Here is a 12250-nt window from a genome sequence, read left to right on the forward strand (position 1 = left end):
TTCTCGACGCCTCGCTGAATGAATCTACCTCTCAATGCTTGTCGTATCATTCACAAAGGTCGACACATTTGGCGCTGTGCCAAAACGGAAGTGACGTGAGTATTCGGTGTCTCTAAACATAGTATGTTGTGCAATGACCGCATGAGATCTAAATATAGCGCCCAACGGTGGACTAATTCATAATGATCGCCATATACGGGCGCCGAGGGAGGCGTGGCTTGTGTGCTGATTGGAGCACGATGCTGTACTGTGATTGGTCGAGCTGGAAGGAGATGAATTATTGTTTACCTCTCCGAGCGAGAGGGCTCAGCATAAATTGAAGACAACTAGACTGAGGAGAGAACGCAGCCTGGCAGTAAGGAAGACAGGTTGTATGTGGAACGAACTGAAGTGAAATCTAACGTAAGGAAAGACCGCTTCGCCTGTATACAAACGGGGTGACAGTAGTACGGGATACATGTCGTAACGGATACTATAAACATACACCCATTGTTTAGTGTGTGATTCTCTCAATCACGGCGTAGTTGATTCCTCTCACTCGCCGCCGACTAGTTTCCTCGGGGAAGCGGATTATACAGGTACTCTACTCAGCTCTAATGCCTTGCTTGGAAGTGTTCAACAGCATGAGCAGTGATATCGGCGACTTCTGTAGTCCGGAGATTCTATGCGATGAGATGAGAAATGGCGAGAAAGTGTTGCTGCTGGATTGTCGGTGTCAAGCAGACTACATTCGGTCTCACGTAGCTGGCTCCATCAATGTCACTTTGCCCAGTCTCATGTTCAAACGGCTAAAGAAAGGAACGCTACAGATTGCGACCGTCATTCAGAAGAACGAAGCCAAGGAGCGGTTTAATAAGTGTTGTAAGACTCATTTGATTGTGTTATACGACGAGTGTTCTACGGATCTCAACGCTAACCCTTCAAGCACAATCAACCTACTGGTTAAGAAGTTGCGTCAAGATGGCTGCCGAGCTTCGTTTTTACTCGGTAAGTGATTTTTTACGACAGCTCTGACATTTTTTTGGTTTGTCAGCGATGCTGCATAATATGGTAATGTTGTTTTGGGTGTCAATATTGACGCTTTTGAATTGCCAGACAGACTGCACGTGTTTCCCGTGTATTGATCGCGGTATACCAGGTTGTGATTGTGTTTCACATAACGCGTGATGTTTACTACAATGATATAACATAAACAGTTGTAGTCATTGTGCGGTTTACACATGATTGGGTCACGTTTCCATTATTTAGAATTTATGTATGCTTCTCAATGAAATAATAATAATAATAAGTCATCTTCTTTTGCGCACGTTTCCAAACACCAAGTGATTGCTTGCGGCGCTTAATCGAATCTGATTCTTATTACCCCGGATAACCCAAGCTGCCTGTTATCCCTTTATTGACATACTCTGATACACACGGAAAGGGCGTTTTGACATTAATGGCATGTGAGGTACGTGGATCAACACCAGCTTTATTACAATGAGATGTTGATTCTGACACCATTTTCAGGCAAGAATTTATAAATAGTATTTATTTCTGGTGTTTATTTCAGGTGGTTTTTCAACGTTTGAAGAGCGCTTCCCCGAGTACTGTAACTCGCAAGAAAACACGGAATCCACCATTCTTGGGTTGAGAAATCTGCGGATATCGGAAGACTCCTCGTATGGTACCTCGAGCGAGAGTGACTGTGAAAATACCCCCCACATGTCACCCTTTCCCGTGCAGGTCTTGCCGCACCTGTATCTTGGCAACGCCAAAAACTCCTCGGACATAAACCAGCTGAAGAAGTACGGCATCACATACATTCTCAACGTCACCCCCAACGTGCCAAATATGTTTGAAAACGATACCTCATTTAAATACCTGCAGATTCCGATCAGCGATCACTGGTCCCAGAATCTCTCGGCGTTCTTCCCACAAGCTCTTGCATTTATCGGTGAGTGAAGATTTACTTATATGATATACGAATTGTTTTGTATGAAAACGGTAATATTGATGTGAAATCAGTGAAGCTATTTCATAAATACCTTCCGCTCGCTCTAGTTGGTCGCTACTGGGATTAAATATTTCAGTACGTGCCATGAGAATATCCGAGTTGTGTTGGGGAGGAGATATATATAGAAGTACAACCAAGATTTAGTGAAATATTTCCTTATGTGACGTCACAAAGAGGGCTTTATGTGACGGAGTCACACAGCGAAGCGACGCCCCCTGCGGCGCTCGCTCTTTAAACATGTCGAAACACTCAAGATCGTTCAACCGTAGATCTTTCGCGCCAAGTGACGCTTCACTGATTTACTATCATATCATCTTCGCAATGGGTTATTTTGATTTATCGATGTCTGTTCCAAACAAGTTACTACTACCAGTAAATCACAACTCATGTCAATAGTGAACCTCGTGTGTGCCCGATATTGTGCATGTCCTCATTATGTGAAATTGAAACCAAAACACGAAGCTCGTTTTCCCCGTGCTGTGTCGTCCCATGAATGGACGGCATGAGACTGCAATTATTGATCAGCTCCAGCAGCTGGCTTGTTCCCGCGCTAACTGTGAACCCATCCTCTGTACAGTGACACACTGACATTCAAGGAAAGCGATTACGTCTGTGTCTCTGTGATTGTCGTGTGATTCAATCTCCCCGGCTCGCGAAGCTCTGCCACAATCCTTCGACCCATGAAGTAGGGCGAGATTGTGGCGGCCATATGCCGAACTCAAGCCATGTCGCTCGTGTTGCACAGTTAGGCTGATATGGACCTTGCGCGTTGACGACTTCTCAGGGCCGGTACACAGATCGGCATTTGTTGATCCGGACACGGGGTCATCTTTATATTTTTTTATCTAAATGAATATTTTTTAAATATCATACCTGTAACACAAATTGCAACGGTTGTGTGTGGGGGGTTGGGGGTGGGTGTGTTCGATAGTAGCGTAACACCTTTTGTACCGCTCGTCTCTCAATCTCTGGGTTAATTTTTGGGAGATTTTCTCGACCCGCTATTGAATTTGGCTGAGCCCCCCGGTGCCTGTTCCCCACAGCAAGTGTGCGAGATTGACGTGTACATCCTGCCGCCTTGTAACAGTTCTTGGTCATTGTGAGTGGGCGAGAAAACCAGTAAATCACGGTCGATCTCTCGCAAGTCGCGGTCCGAGCGTGCTCTGAATTGAGCGCACGACAACGAATACATTACTGGTGTTGTAGATTCCCAGTCGGGCAGGCCGCCATTACCTTCAGCGATCGCTCCTCAACGCTGTATGTACTCAGCTTCCCTGACGTAAACCGTCTCAATTAAACAGCGACATAGACAGATTATGTTTTATGAAACCACAATTTATCACGTGATAGGTTATGCATCAGACAGATAGGGTCATTGCACTTGTGTCGCTGGCGTTGCGTGGGTTGATAGGGATAGTGGGGATGTTTACTGATTACGTCATAAATAGCTCTGTCCCAGCTCTCAGTGTAGCTGTTTATTTGACCGGGTCATGTCGGAACCCAAATCCGCTTATTATGATGACAAACATCACGTGGCAGTGTTATGAGACCGAATCATGTACAATAAAATATTTTACATCTGTTATAAAATTTACAAATGATCAGTATCCGGCGCGTTGACCGGCTGAAAGTCCTGTGTGGGCAAAGGTCGCAGGAAGTCACACAGAGCTCCATGTTTTTGATGAGTATTTCCGGCTGTAGCAGGTATAGGGTAACGGGCAGAATGTAGCTGTCACTGTATGGAACAGGCTCTGGGTTAGTGGCGACCTAGTTTACACCGCGTTATTTTCGTACACGACCCCCTCCACTCTCTCTCCACGTGAAGGAATGTCACGTGACCCGTTGCTTCCCCAAGTGACTGACAGGATGGGAGGGGGTCTGTGGCGCGTAATTGGCAGTTTCCTGTTTGTATAGGCTAAAGGGAAACCGCCGAGATACCAAAGGCTTGCGGTTTACGGGATTTTCCACACGACTCTCCACGTAATAGTACAGCACTTGTACGAGTTATGGGACGCATTTGGTGTTACCTGAGGCGGGGCCGGGTGGGGTGGGGTATAGCTGTGACACAACACCGGAATTACGGACGGCGGAATATAAGCTGTTTTGAAATTTCCAAGATTTGAAATGTCAGGATGGGCAGTTCGAATATTTCGCCTGGTTTCGTTTAATAAATAGGACAATGTCAAGGTCAAGCTAGGTGATAAAATATTCCGGCATTTTATCAGCAAGGGAATGAAACTTGATCCGTGCCTGCCTCGACTCACGAAATTCAGGTCGGGTTGAATGAAACCATGGCTGGCCTGCCAACTCCTTCCGCTGCGATAAGGGCAAAAGGTTTTATTCATTCCCAGCGATTTATATTCATTACAGTTTCCGCTCATTTTGTGGCGGAAATATCCACAAATCTCTCTCATCACACTTACTTGTTATTTATGTCAGGCAAAAATGCGACCAATTGTTTGGGAATATGAACTATAGTGGTGTGCATACATTCCAGCTCTGTGGCCAGGCTCAGGGTACGCCCGGGGGTGGCTAGTCTGGGGCCAGGCCAGGCTCAGGGTACGCCCGGGGGTGGCTAGTCTGGGGCCAGGCCAGGTTCAGGGTACGCCCGGGGATGTGGTGTGCATACATTCCAGCTCTGTGGCCAGGCTCAGGGTACGCCCGGGGGTGGCTAGTCTGGGGCCAGGAAAGGCTCAGGGTACGCCCAGGGGTGGCTAGTCTGGGGCCAGGCCAGGTTCAGGGTACGCCCGGGGATGGCTAGTCTGGGGCCAGGCCAGGTTCAGGGTACGCCCGGGGGTGGCTAGTCTGGGGTGGGTTATGATATCTCCTCCCCAGGCCTCATCACGTGCTCTGTTTTCATGGCATTTTCTGGTAGTGCTTGATGTCAACTGCTGACTTTTCTCTCCCATCATGACTTTGACGTTTGTTGTTTTTGGTGTTTTGTAGATGAGGCAAGACGGGACCACCAAGGTGTTCTAGTGCACTGCTTGGCCGGTATCAGCCGTTCAGTCACCGTCACTGTCGCCTACATGATGTCCCGCCAGGCCATGAGTCTGAACGAAGCATACGACTACGTGAAGACGTGCAAACCAAACATCTCACCGAACTTCACCTTCATGGGGCAACTTCTGGACTTTGAGAAAAGCCTAGAGCGGCCAGAATTCGGTTGTGCCGAGTGTGAGGCTAAGGACAGAATGTTCTGCAAGGAATGTACTGATGAAGCCGTGAGTCTGTCTAGCCCGGAAACCAGCCCTCTGGCAAAAGTCGAATCCTGATGTCGTGCAAGTTGCGCCCAGGAACCTGGTGGTTTAGTCAGGTGGTTTCTTCAACCCATGGTCACACTAGTTTGAGGAATACCTATGTCAACACAGCGTTGTCCCACCCAACAGAAGAACAGACAACCGAAAGTAGATGAAAGAAGCTTGAGGAAGCTATCGGTTTCTGCCGCGGGGGTTAGCCGCTCCTATCGGGCAGTACGTTCCCATCGTGGTGGACTCGCATCAGCGTTAGCAGTGTAGTGCTCGAAAATCCCAGAATGGGTTAAGAAGGTCTTTCATAAACGTTTCTGAACGTGTATGGTGCAAGAATATGGCAGCTATTACTATCGTGTGAAGCAGTGCACGAGACATAATATTGATCCCGGGAGAGCCCGGGATGACATTGTTCAGGATGCACCCCAGTCGTGGGTGCTCCCCATTATTGTACATAGTGCTCTCATCCCGTCTCATGAAGTTGTTCACATCGTCACCGTACGAATACCTCGTTGTTTGAGAAATGTTGTAACTATATTTTATTATACACCAGAGTAAAACAAAAATCTATGTTTTCCAATTTCTGATTTTGTTGTCATTCTCAAAACATTGGAGACTCTTCTCTGTTGCTGGTCTTGGTGGTTGGCGAGTGAGAAGCTGGTCTCTACATGATCACCCTTCATCATCATCATCATCATCATCATCATCATCAGTCAACCTGGAAACCTCATCTTTGAGATGATCACTCGCAGAGAACACACGCACACGCACGCACGCACGCACGTACATACGCATGTAAACACAGACATATGTAGGTTAACTACTTATGATTACCTCATTTTCATTTTCCTGGTTTCACTGTGAACATCTAGGTTTCTAGGCGTTTGCTAATGTAGCCACACTATACATTTCACCGTGTGCAGGTATCTGATGTATATTAATGTCGGGCCTGTCGCGACGTTCGATCCCCTACAGCTAACTGAATGGCTCATCTCTGCTGGATCAGACCGGCGCTGACAATACTCATTGACGGGATCCGTGATGGCTCAAAGTTAAAATTTCACCATTTACCACAACTAAAGTGTCACCGAACAACAGATACATATTTGACCTGTGCATACACAGCAACTAAACCTCCGCCTCCCGGAGAGCGGAAGGTCGCGGGTTCGATCTCCGGCCGCGTCATACCAAAATGCGTTAAAATATGGTATTTGTCGGTCCCTGTCTGGCGCTCGGCATTAATGGGTAAAACAAGGACTGGTTGGCTCGGAGTCAGTATAATGTGTCTGCGTTGGGTATTCATGCTTACCTGTGGCATGGTACCTCAGTGAGCAAGCACTATAAAACCAGCTTGGGCGAGTACACGCATGCACGTCGTCATATGAGAAAAATAATCTTGAGTACGACGTAAAACTCTACTCGCCACCACCGAACTACTAACCGTGATTCCACACACAATACTGAATTTGTCTCGCTATGAAGCTATTCCCCACTGAATACACGTGAAACTATCCGTCAGTGAACACATATTGCTTTGATTCTATCCATTCCTGAACAATTCACGCTTGCAAAACTACCCCTCACTAAACGCACACTGCTTTGAAACTATCCATCTCTGAACACGCCACCACGCTGTGAGACTATCCTTCACTGTGAGACTATCCCTCACGGTGAGACTATCCTCCACTGTGAGACTATCCCTCACTGAAGCTCATGCTGTGAAACTACCAGTCAGTAAACACACCTCTCTTCGAAACTATTCAGCACTGAACACATAATGCGGTAGCTGGATTATTAAAATTAGTGGATTGTTGTGGAGTATAGTCCATGAGATTGTATTTGAGTATAGTCCGTGAGATTGTAGGTGGAGTATAGTCCGTGAGATTGTAGGTGGAGTATAGTCCGTGAGATTGTAGTGGAGTATGGGTCCGTGAGAGTGTAGTGGAGTATAGTCCGTGAGATTGTAGGTGAAGTATAGTCAGTGAGAGTGTAGTGGAGTATAGTCCGTGAGATTGTATGTGGCAGTATAGTCAGTGAGATTGTAGGTGGAGTATAGTCCGTGAGATTGTAGGTGGAGTATAGTCAGTGAGAGTGTAGTGGCAGTATAGTCAGTGAGATTGTAGGTGGAGTATAGTCAGTGAGAGTGTAGTGGAGTATAGTCCGTGAGATTGTATGTGGCAGTATAGTCAGTGAGATTGTAGGTGGAGTATAGTCCGTGAGATTGTAGGTGGAGTATAGTCAGTGAGAGTGTAGTGGAAGTATAGTCCGTGAGATTGTAGGTGGAGTATAGTCCATGAGAGTGTAGTGGAGTAGAGTCCGTGAGATTGTAGATGGAGTATAGTCTGTGAGAGTGTAGGTGGAGTATAGTCAGTGAGATTGTAGAGGAGTATAGTCTGTGAGAGAGTAGTGGCAGTATAGTCTGTGAGAGTGTAGGTGGAGTATAGTCTGTGAGATTGTAGGTGGAGTATAGTCTGTGAGAGTGTAGGTGGAGTATAGTCAGTGAGATTGTAGGTGGAGTATAGTCAGTGAGATTGTAGGTGGAGTATAGTCAGTGAGATTGTAGAGGAGTACAGTCTGAGATAGTAGTGGCAGTATAGTCAGTGAGATTGTAGGTGGAGTATAGTCTGTGAGATTGTAGGTGGAGTATAGTCAGTGAGATTGTAGAGGAGTGTAGTCTGTGAGATTGTAGTGGCAGTCTAGTCAGTGAGATTGTAGGTGGAGTATAGTCTGTGAGAGTGTAGTGGAGTATAGTCCGTGAGATTGTAGGTGGAGTATAGTCTGCGAGAGTGTATGTGGAGTATAGTCTGTAAGAGTGTAGTGGAGTATAGTCCGTGAGATTGTAGTTGCAGTATAGTCCGTGAGAGTGTAGTTGCAGTATAGTCCGTGAGATTGTAGGTGGAGTATAGTCAGTTAGGGCGTAGTGGCAGTATAGTCCGTGAGATTGTAGTGGAGTATAGTCCGTGAGATTGTAGGTGGAGTATAGTCCGTGAGATTGTAGTTGCAGTATAGTCCGTGAGATTGTAGTGGAGTATAGTCCGTGAGATTGTAGGTGGAGTATAGTCTGTGAGATTGTAGTGGAGTATAGTCAGTGAGAGTGTAGTGGCAGTATAGTCCGTGAGATTGTATGTGGAGTATAGTCCGTGAGAGTATAGTGGAGTATAGTCCGTGAGATTGTAGTGGCAGTATAGTCAGTGAGATTGTAGTGGAGTATAGTCTGTGAGATTGTAGTGGAGTATAGTCAATGAGAGTGTAGTGGCAGTATAGTCAGTTAGATTGTATGTGGAGTATAGTCTGTGAGATTGTAGGTGGAGTATAGTCCGTGAGAGTGTAGTGGAGTATAGTCCGTGAGAGTGTAGTGGAGTATAGTCCGTGAAATTGTATGTGGAGTATATTCTGTGAGAGTGTAGGTGGAGTATAGTCCGTGAGATTGTAGGTGGAGTTTAGTCTGTGAGAGTGTAGTGGAGTATGGGTCCATGCAATTGTAGTGAAAGTATAGTCAGTGAGATTGTAGATGGAGTATAGTCCGTGAGAGTGTAGTGGCAGTATAGTCCGTTAGAGTGTATTGGAGTATAGTCCGTGAGATTGTATATGGAGTATAGTCTGTGAGATTGTAGATGGAGTATAGTCTGTGAGATTGTAGGTAGAGTATAGTCTGTGAGATTGTAGGTGGAGTATAGTCTATTAGATTGTTGGGGAGTATAGTCTGTGAAAGTGTAGGTTGAGTATAGTCTGTGAGAGTGTAGGTTGAGTATAGTCTGTGAGATTGTTGTGGAGGTATAGTCAGTGAGATTGTAGTGGAGTATAGTCTGTGAGATTGTAGCGGGGATTTAGTCTGTAAGATTGTAGTGGAGGTATAGTCTTTGTGAGTGACATCATTTGGATTGTAGGTAGAATATCGTCAGTTATCGCTAATTTTGAGTTCTAGGCGGGCGCATTTAGGGAAGTTGTAACGGTAACCGTGACCTGCTGTAGGGGAGGGAAACAGACCACAGTCTGTCAATAGATGCATTCCCGCAATGCTTCGTGCTACGCCATTAACTAGATTGATAAAACATTTCTCACGAATTCACCAAATGATTGATAATGATTGCTGGGTCTCACTGAATTGAATGCATTACTCATAGTCTCTTGGCATTTCTCATTGAATAAATCATTCATGACTGAGCCTTTCGTGTGTTAGTACACCGCTGCATACACTCCACAACCGGAGTTGTTTGGACAGGCAGCGCCTGAACTGGTGGCCGCTCTGGTTTTAATGAGTGTAGCCGAAAAAAACTACATGTCATGTATGGCTCGAAGGCGTTCGGTTGTTGCGGCGCAGACATTGGGGATTCTAAACACCCGACGCAATATGGAATAGCCATGATATTTCTTTGAAAAGGAATACGTGAACTGTATGCTGTTCGTCATGGTAGTACCTATGTCTCTATGTGATAGAGAGGCAGACTGTATGACATGCAGATAATGTTACCCTGATGCTGTATGTGATAGAGAGGCAGACTGTATGACATGCAGATAATGTTACCCTGATGCTGTATGTGATAGAGAGGCAGACTGTATGACATGCAGATAATGTTACCCTGATGCTGTATGTGATAGAGAGGCAGACTGTATGACATGCAGATAATGTTACCCTGATGCTGTATGTGATAGAGAGGCAGACTGTATGACATGCAGATAATGTTACCCACCAACACACACCCACTGTATTCATCTATATGGGAGTATTAGAACCCCTTACACCATAGCCAACTACTTTCAACCCCCCTTAATTCCCTTCCCACTCCCTACTTGAACATAGACTTACGACAGTCGCAGCGCTAACGTGATCAAAACTCCCGTACTTGAACATAGACTTACGACAGTCGCAGCGCTAACGTGATCAAAACTCCCGTACTTGAACATAGACTTACGACACTCGTGGCGCTAACGTGATCAAAACTCCCGTACTTGAACATAGACTTACGACACTCGTGGCGCTAACGTGATCAAAACTCCCGTACTTGAACATAGACTTACGACAGTCGCAGCGCTAACGTGATCAAAACTCCCGTACTTGAACATAGACTTACGACACTCGTGGCGCTAACGTGATCAAAACTCCCGTACTTGAACATAGACTTACGACAGTCGCAGCGCTAACGTGATCAAAACTCCCGTACTTGAACATAGACTTACAACACTCGCAGCGCTAACGTGATCAAAACTCCCGTACTTGAACATAGACTTACGACACTCGTGGCGCTAACGTGATCAAAACTCCCGGTGGCCCAGTGGTTTTATGCTTTCTGACAAGATTAATACTGACACCATGTATGCGCGACACCCACAACGAAAAAACTGATATTTATAACAAATTATAGCAGTCTTCTATGTAATACACATTTATCTTCGTTTCAATTTAGTCCTTACGTCACCATAACAGTGCGTGGGCGACCTGCACGTGCGGCGGTATTCAAAGTTCGCGACTTGAACCAGCCAAGTGGGGGGCACGCCAAGATCCAATCACCCCTTACTTCTTGCCACAGCTTACGAAACACTATTTAGAGAAAGCTCCCCGCCGGTAGATCAAATGTTAGTCAACGTACAGATGACTAGATAACAGGACAAACACATCTTTGTCATTTGAAGGCGTTGCTATTTTTCCGTCACAGGTGCACGTGATATACACCCACACATATATCGCCAATATTCCAGCGCCCTTTCACAGTGTTCATGTTGATAGCCTTTATGTATCTTCCAAGACGTTGTGTTCAACCCTGCAGCAGTCATATGTTTGCTGAAGTGTGTATACACGTCAGTCGCTCCAGGCCTGCACTGTCGCCAACAGCTTGTAAACAGACAACAACTGAATGATCTAGCCTCTTTCAGAATCATCAATTGTCTATTCTGTTGAACATTTGATAAAGAAAACAAAGTCTGTATATATACCATACGTACTCAAAATCACGTAACATTTCCTGGCTGTCGTCGTTTAAAGTTCTACCTCTCACTGAAAGTCCTTTACGACCTACCTCACCATCGTCACCGTTTCATGACCTGCCTCACCATTGTCACTGCTTCATGAACTACGTCACCATCGTCACTGCTTCATGACCTGCCCCACCATCGTCACTGCTTTATGACCTGCCTCACCATTGTCACTGCTTCATGACCTACGTCACCAACCTCACTGCTTTATGACCTGCCTCACCATCGTCACTGCTTTATGACCTGCCTCACCATCGTCACTGCTTCATGACCTGCCTCACCATCGTCACTGCTTTATGACCTGCTTCACCGTCGTCACTGCTTTATGACCTGCCTCACCATCGTCACTGCTTCATGACCTGCCTCACCATCGTCACTGCTTTATGACCTGCCTCACCATCGTCACTGCTTCATGACCTGCCTCACCATCGTCACTGCTTTATGACCTGCTTCACCATCGTCACTGCTTCATGACCTGCCTCACCATCGTCACTGCTTCATGACCTGCTTCACCGTCGTCACTGCTTTATGACCTGCCTCACCATCGTCACTGCTTTATGACCTGCCTCACCGTCGTCACTGCTTCATGACCTGCCTCACCATCGTCACTGCTTCATAACCTGCCTCACCATCGTCACTGCTTCATGACCTGTCTCACCATCGTCACTGCTTTATGACCTGCTTCACCGTCGTCACTGCTTTATGACCTGCCTCACCATCGTCACTGCTTTATGACCTGCCTCACCATCGTCACTGCTTCATAACCTGCCTCACCATCGTCACTGCTTCATGACCTGCCTCACCATCGTCACTGCTTCATGACCTGCCTCACCATCGTCCCTGCATCGTGACCAACCTCACCATCGTCACTGCTTTATGACCTGCCCCACTGTGTGTGTGTGTGTGTGTGTGTGTGTGTGTGTGTGTGTGTGTGTGCTCGGTTTTGTTGGTTGTTCATTAATGCGGAGTGAAAATCAAAACAGTGATACGACTGTGTTATTACCGGGTTATTATCTGTCTACGCTTCCTGGTC

At 46.3% G+C, this 12250-nt stretch overlaps 1 protein-coding gene across 1 annotated transcript; it reads left to right on the forward strand.

The window, feature by feature from the left end:
- The first annotated feature begins 311 nt into the window (after positions 1-311).
- LOC124264790 (dual specificity protein phosphatase 7-like) lies at positions 312-5827 on the forward strand. The gene is made up of 3 exons (XM_046699580.1): positions 312-987; positions 1553-1936; positions 4943-5827. The coding sequence occupies exons 1-3, from the start codon at positions 597-599 to the stop codon at positions 5269-5271; spliced, it is 1104 nt and encodes a 367-aa protein (XP_046555536.1). The 5' UTR covers positions 312-596; the 3' UTR covers positions 5272-5827.
- Positions 5828-12250: the final 6423 nt, after the last annotated feature.

Source organism: Haliotis rubra, unplaced genomic scaffold, assembly GCF_003918875.1.
Source record: "Haliotis rubra isolate DU_JTF1 unplaced genomic scaffold, ASM391887v1 Scf942, whole genome shotgun sequence".
NCBI classification, from domain to species: Eukaryota; Metazoa; Mollusca; class Gastropoda; order Lepetellida; family Haliotidae; genus Haliotis; species Haliotis rubra.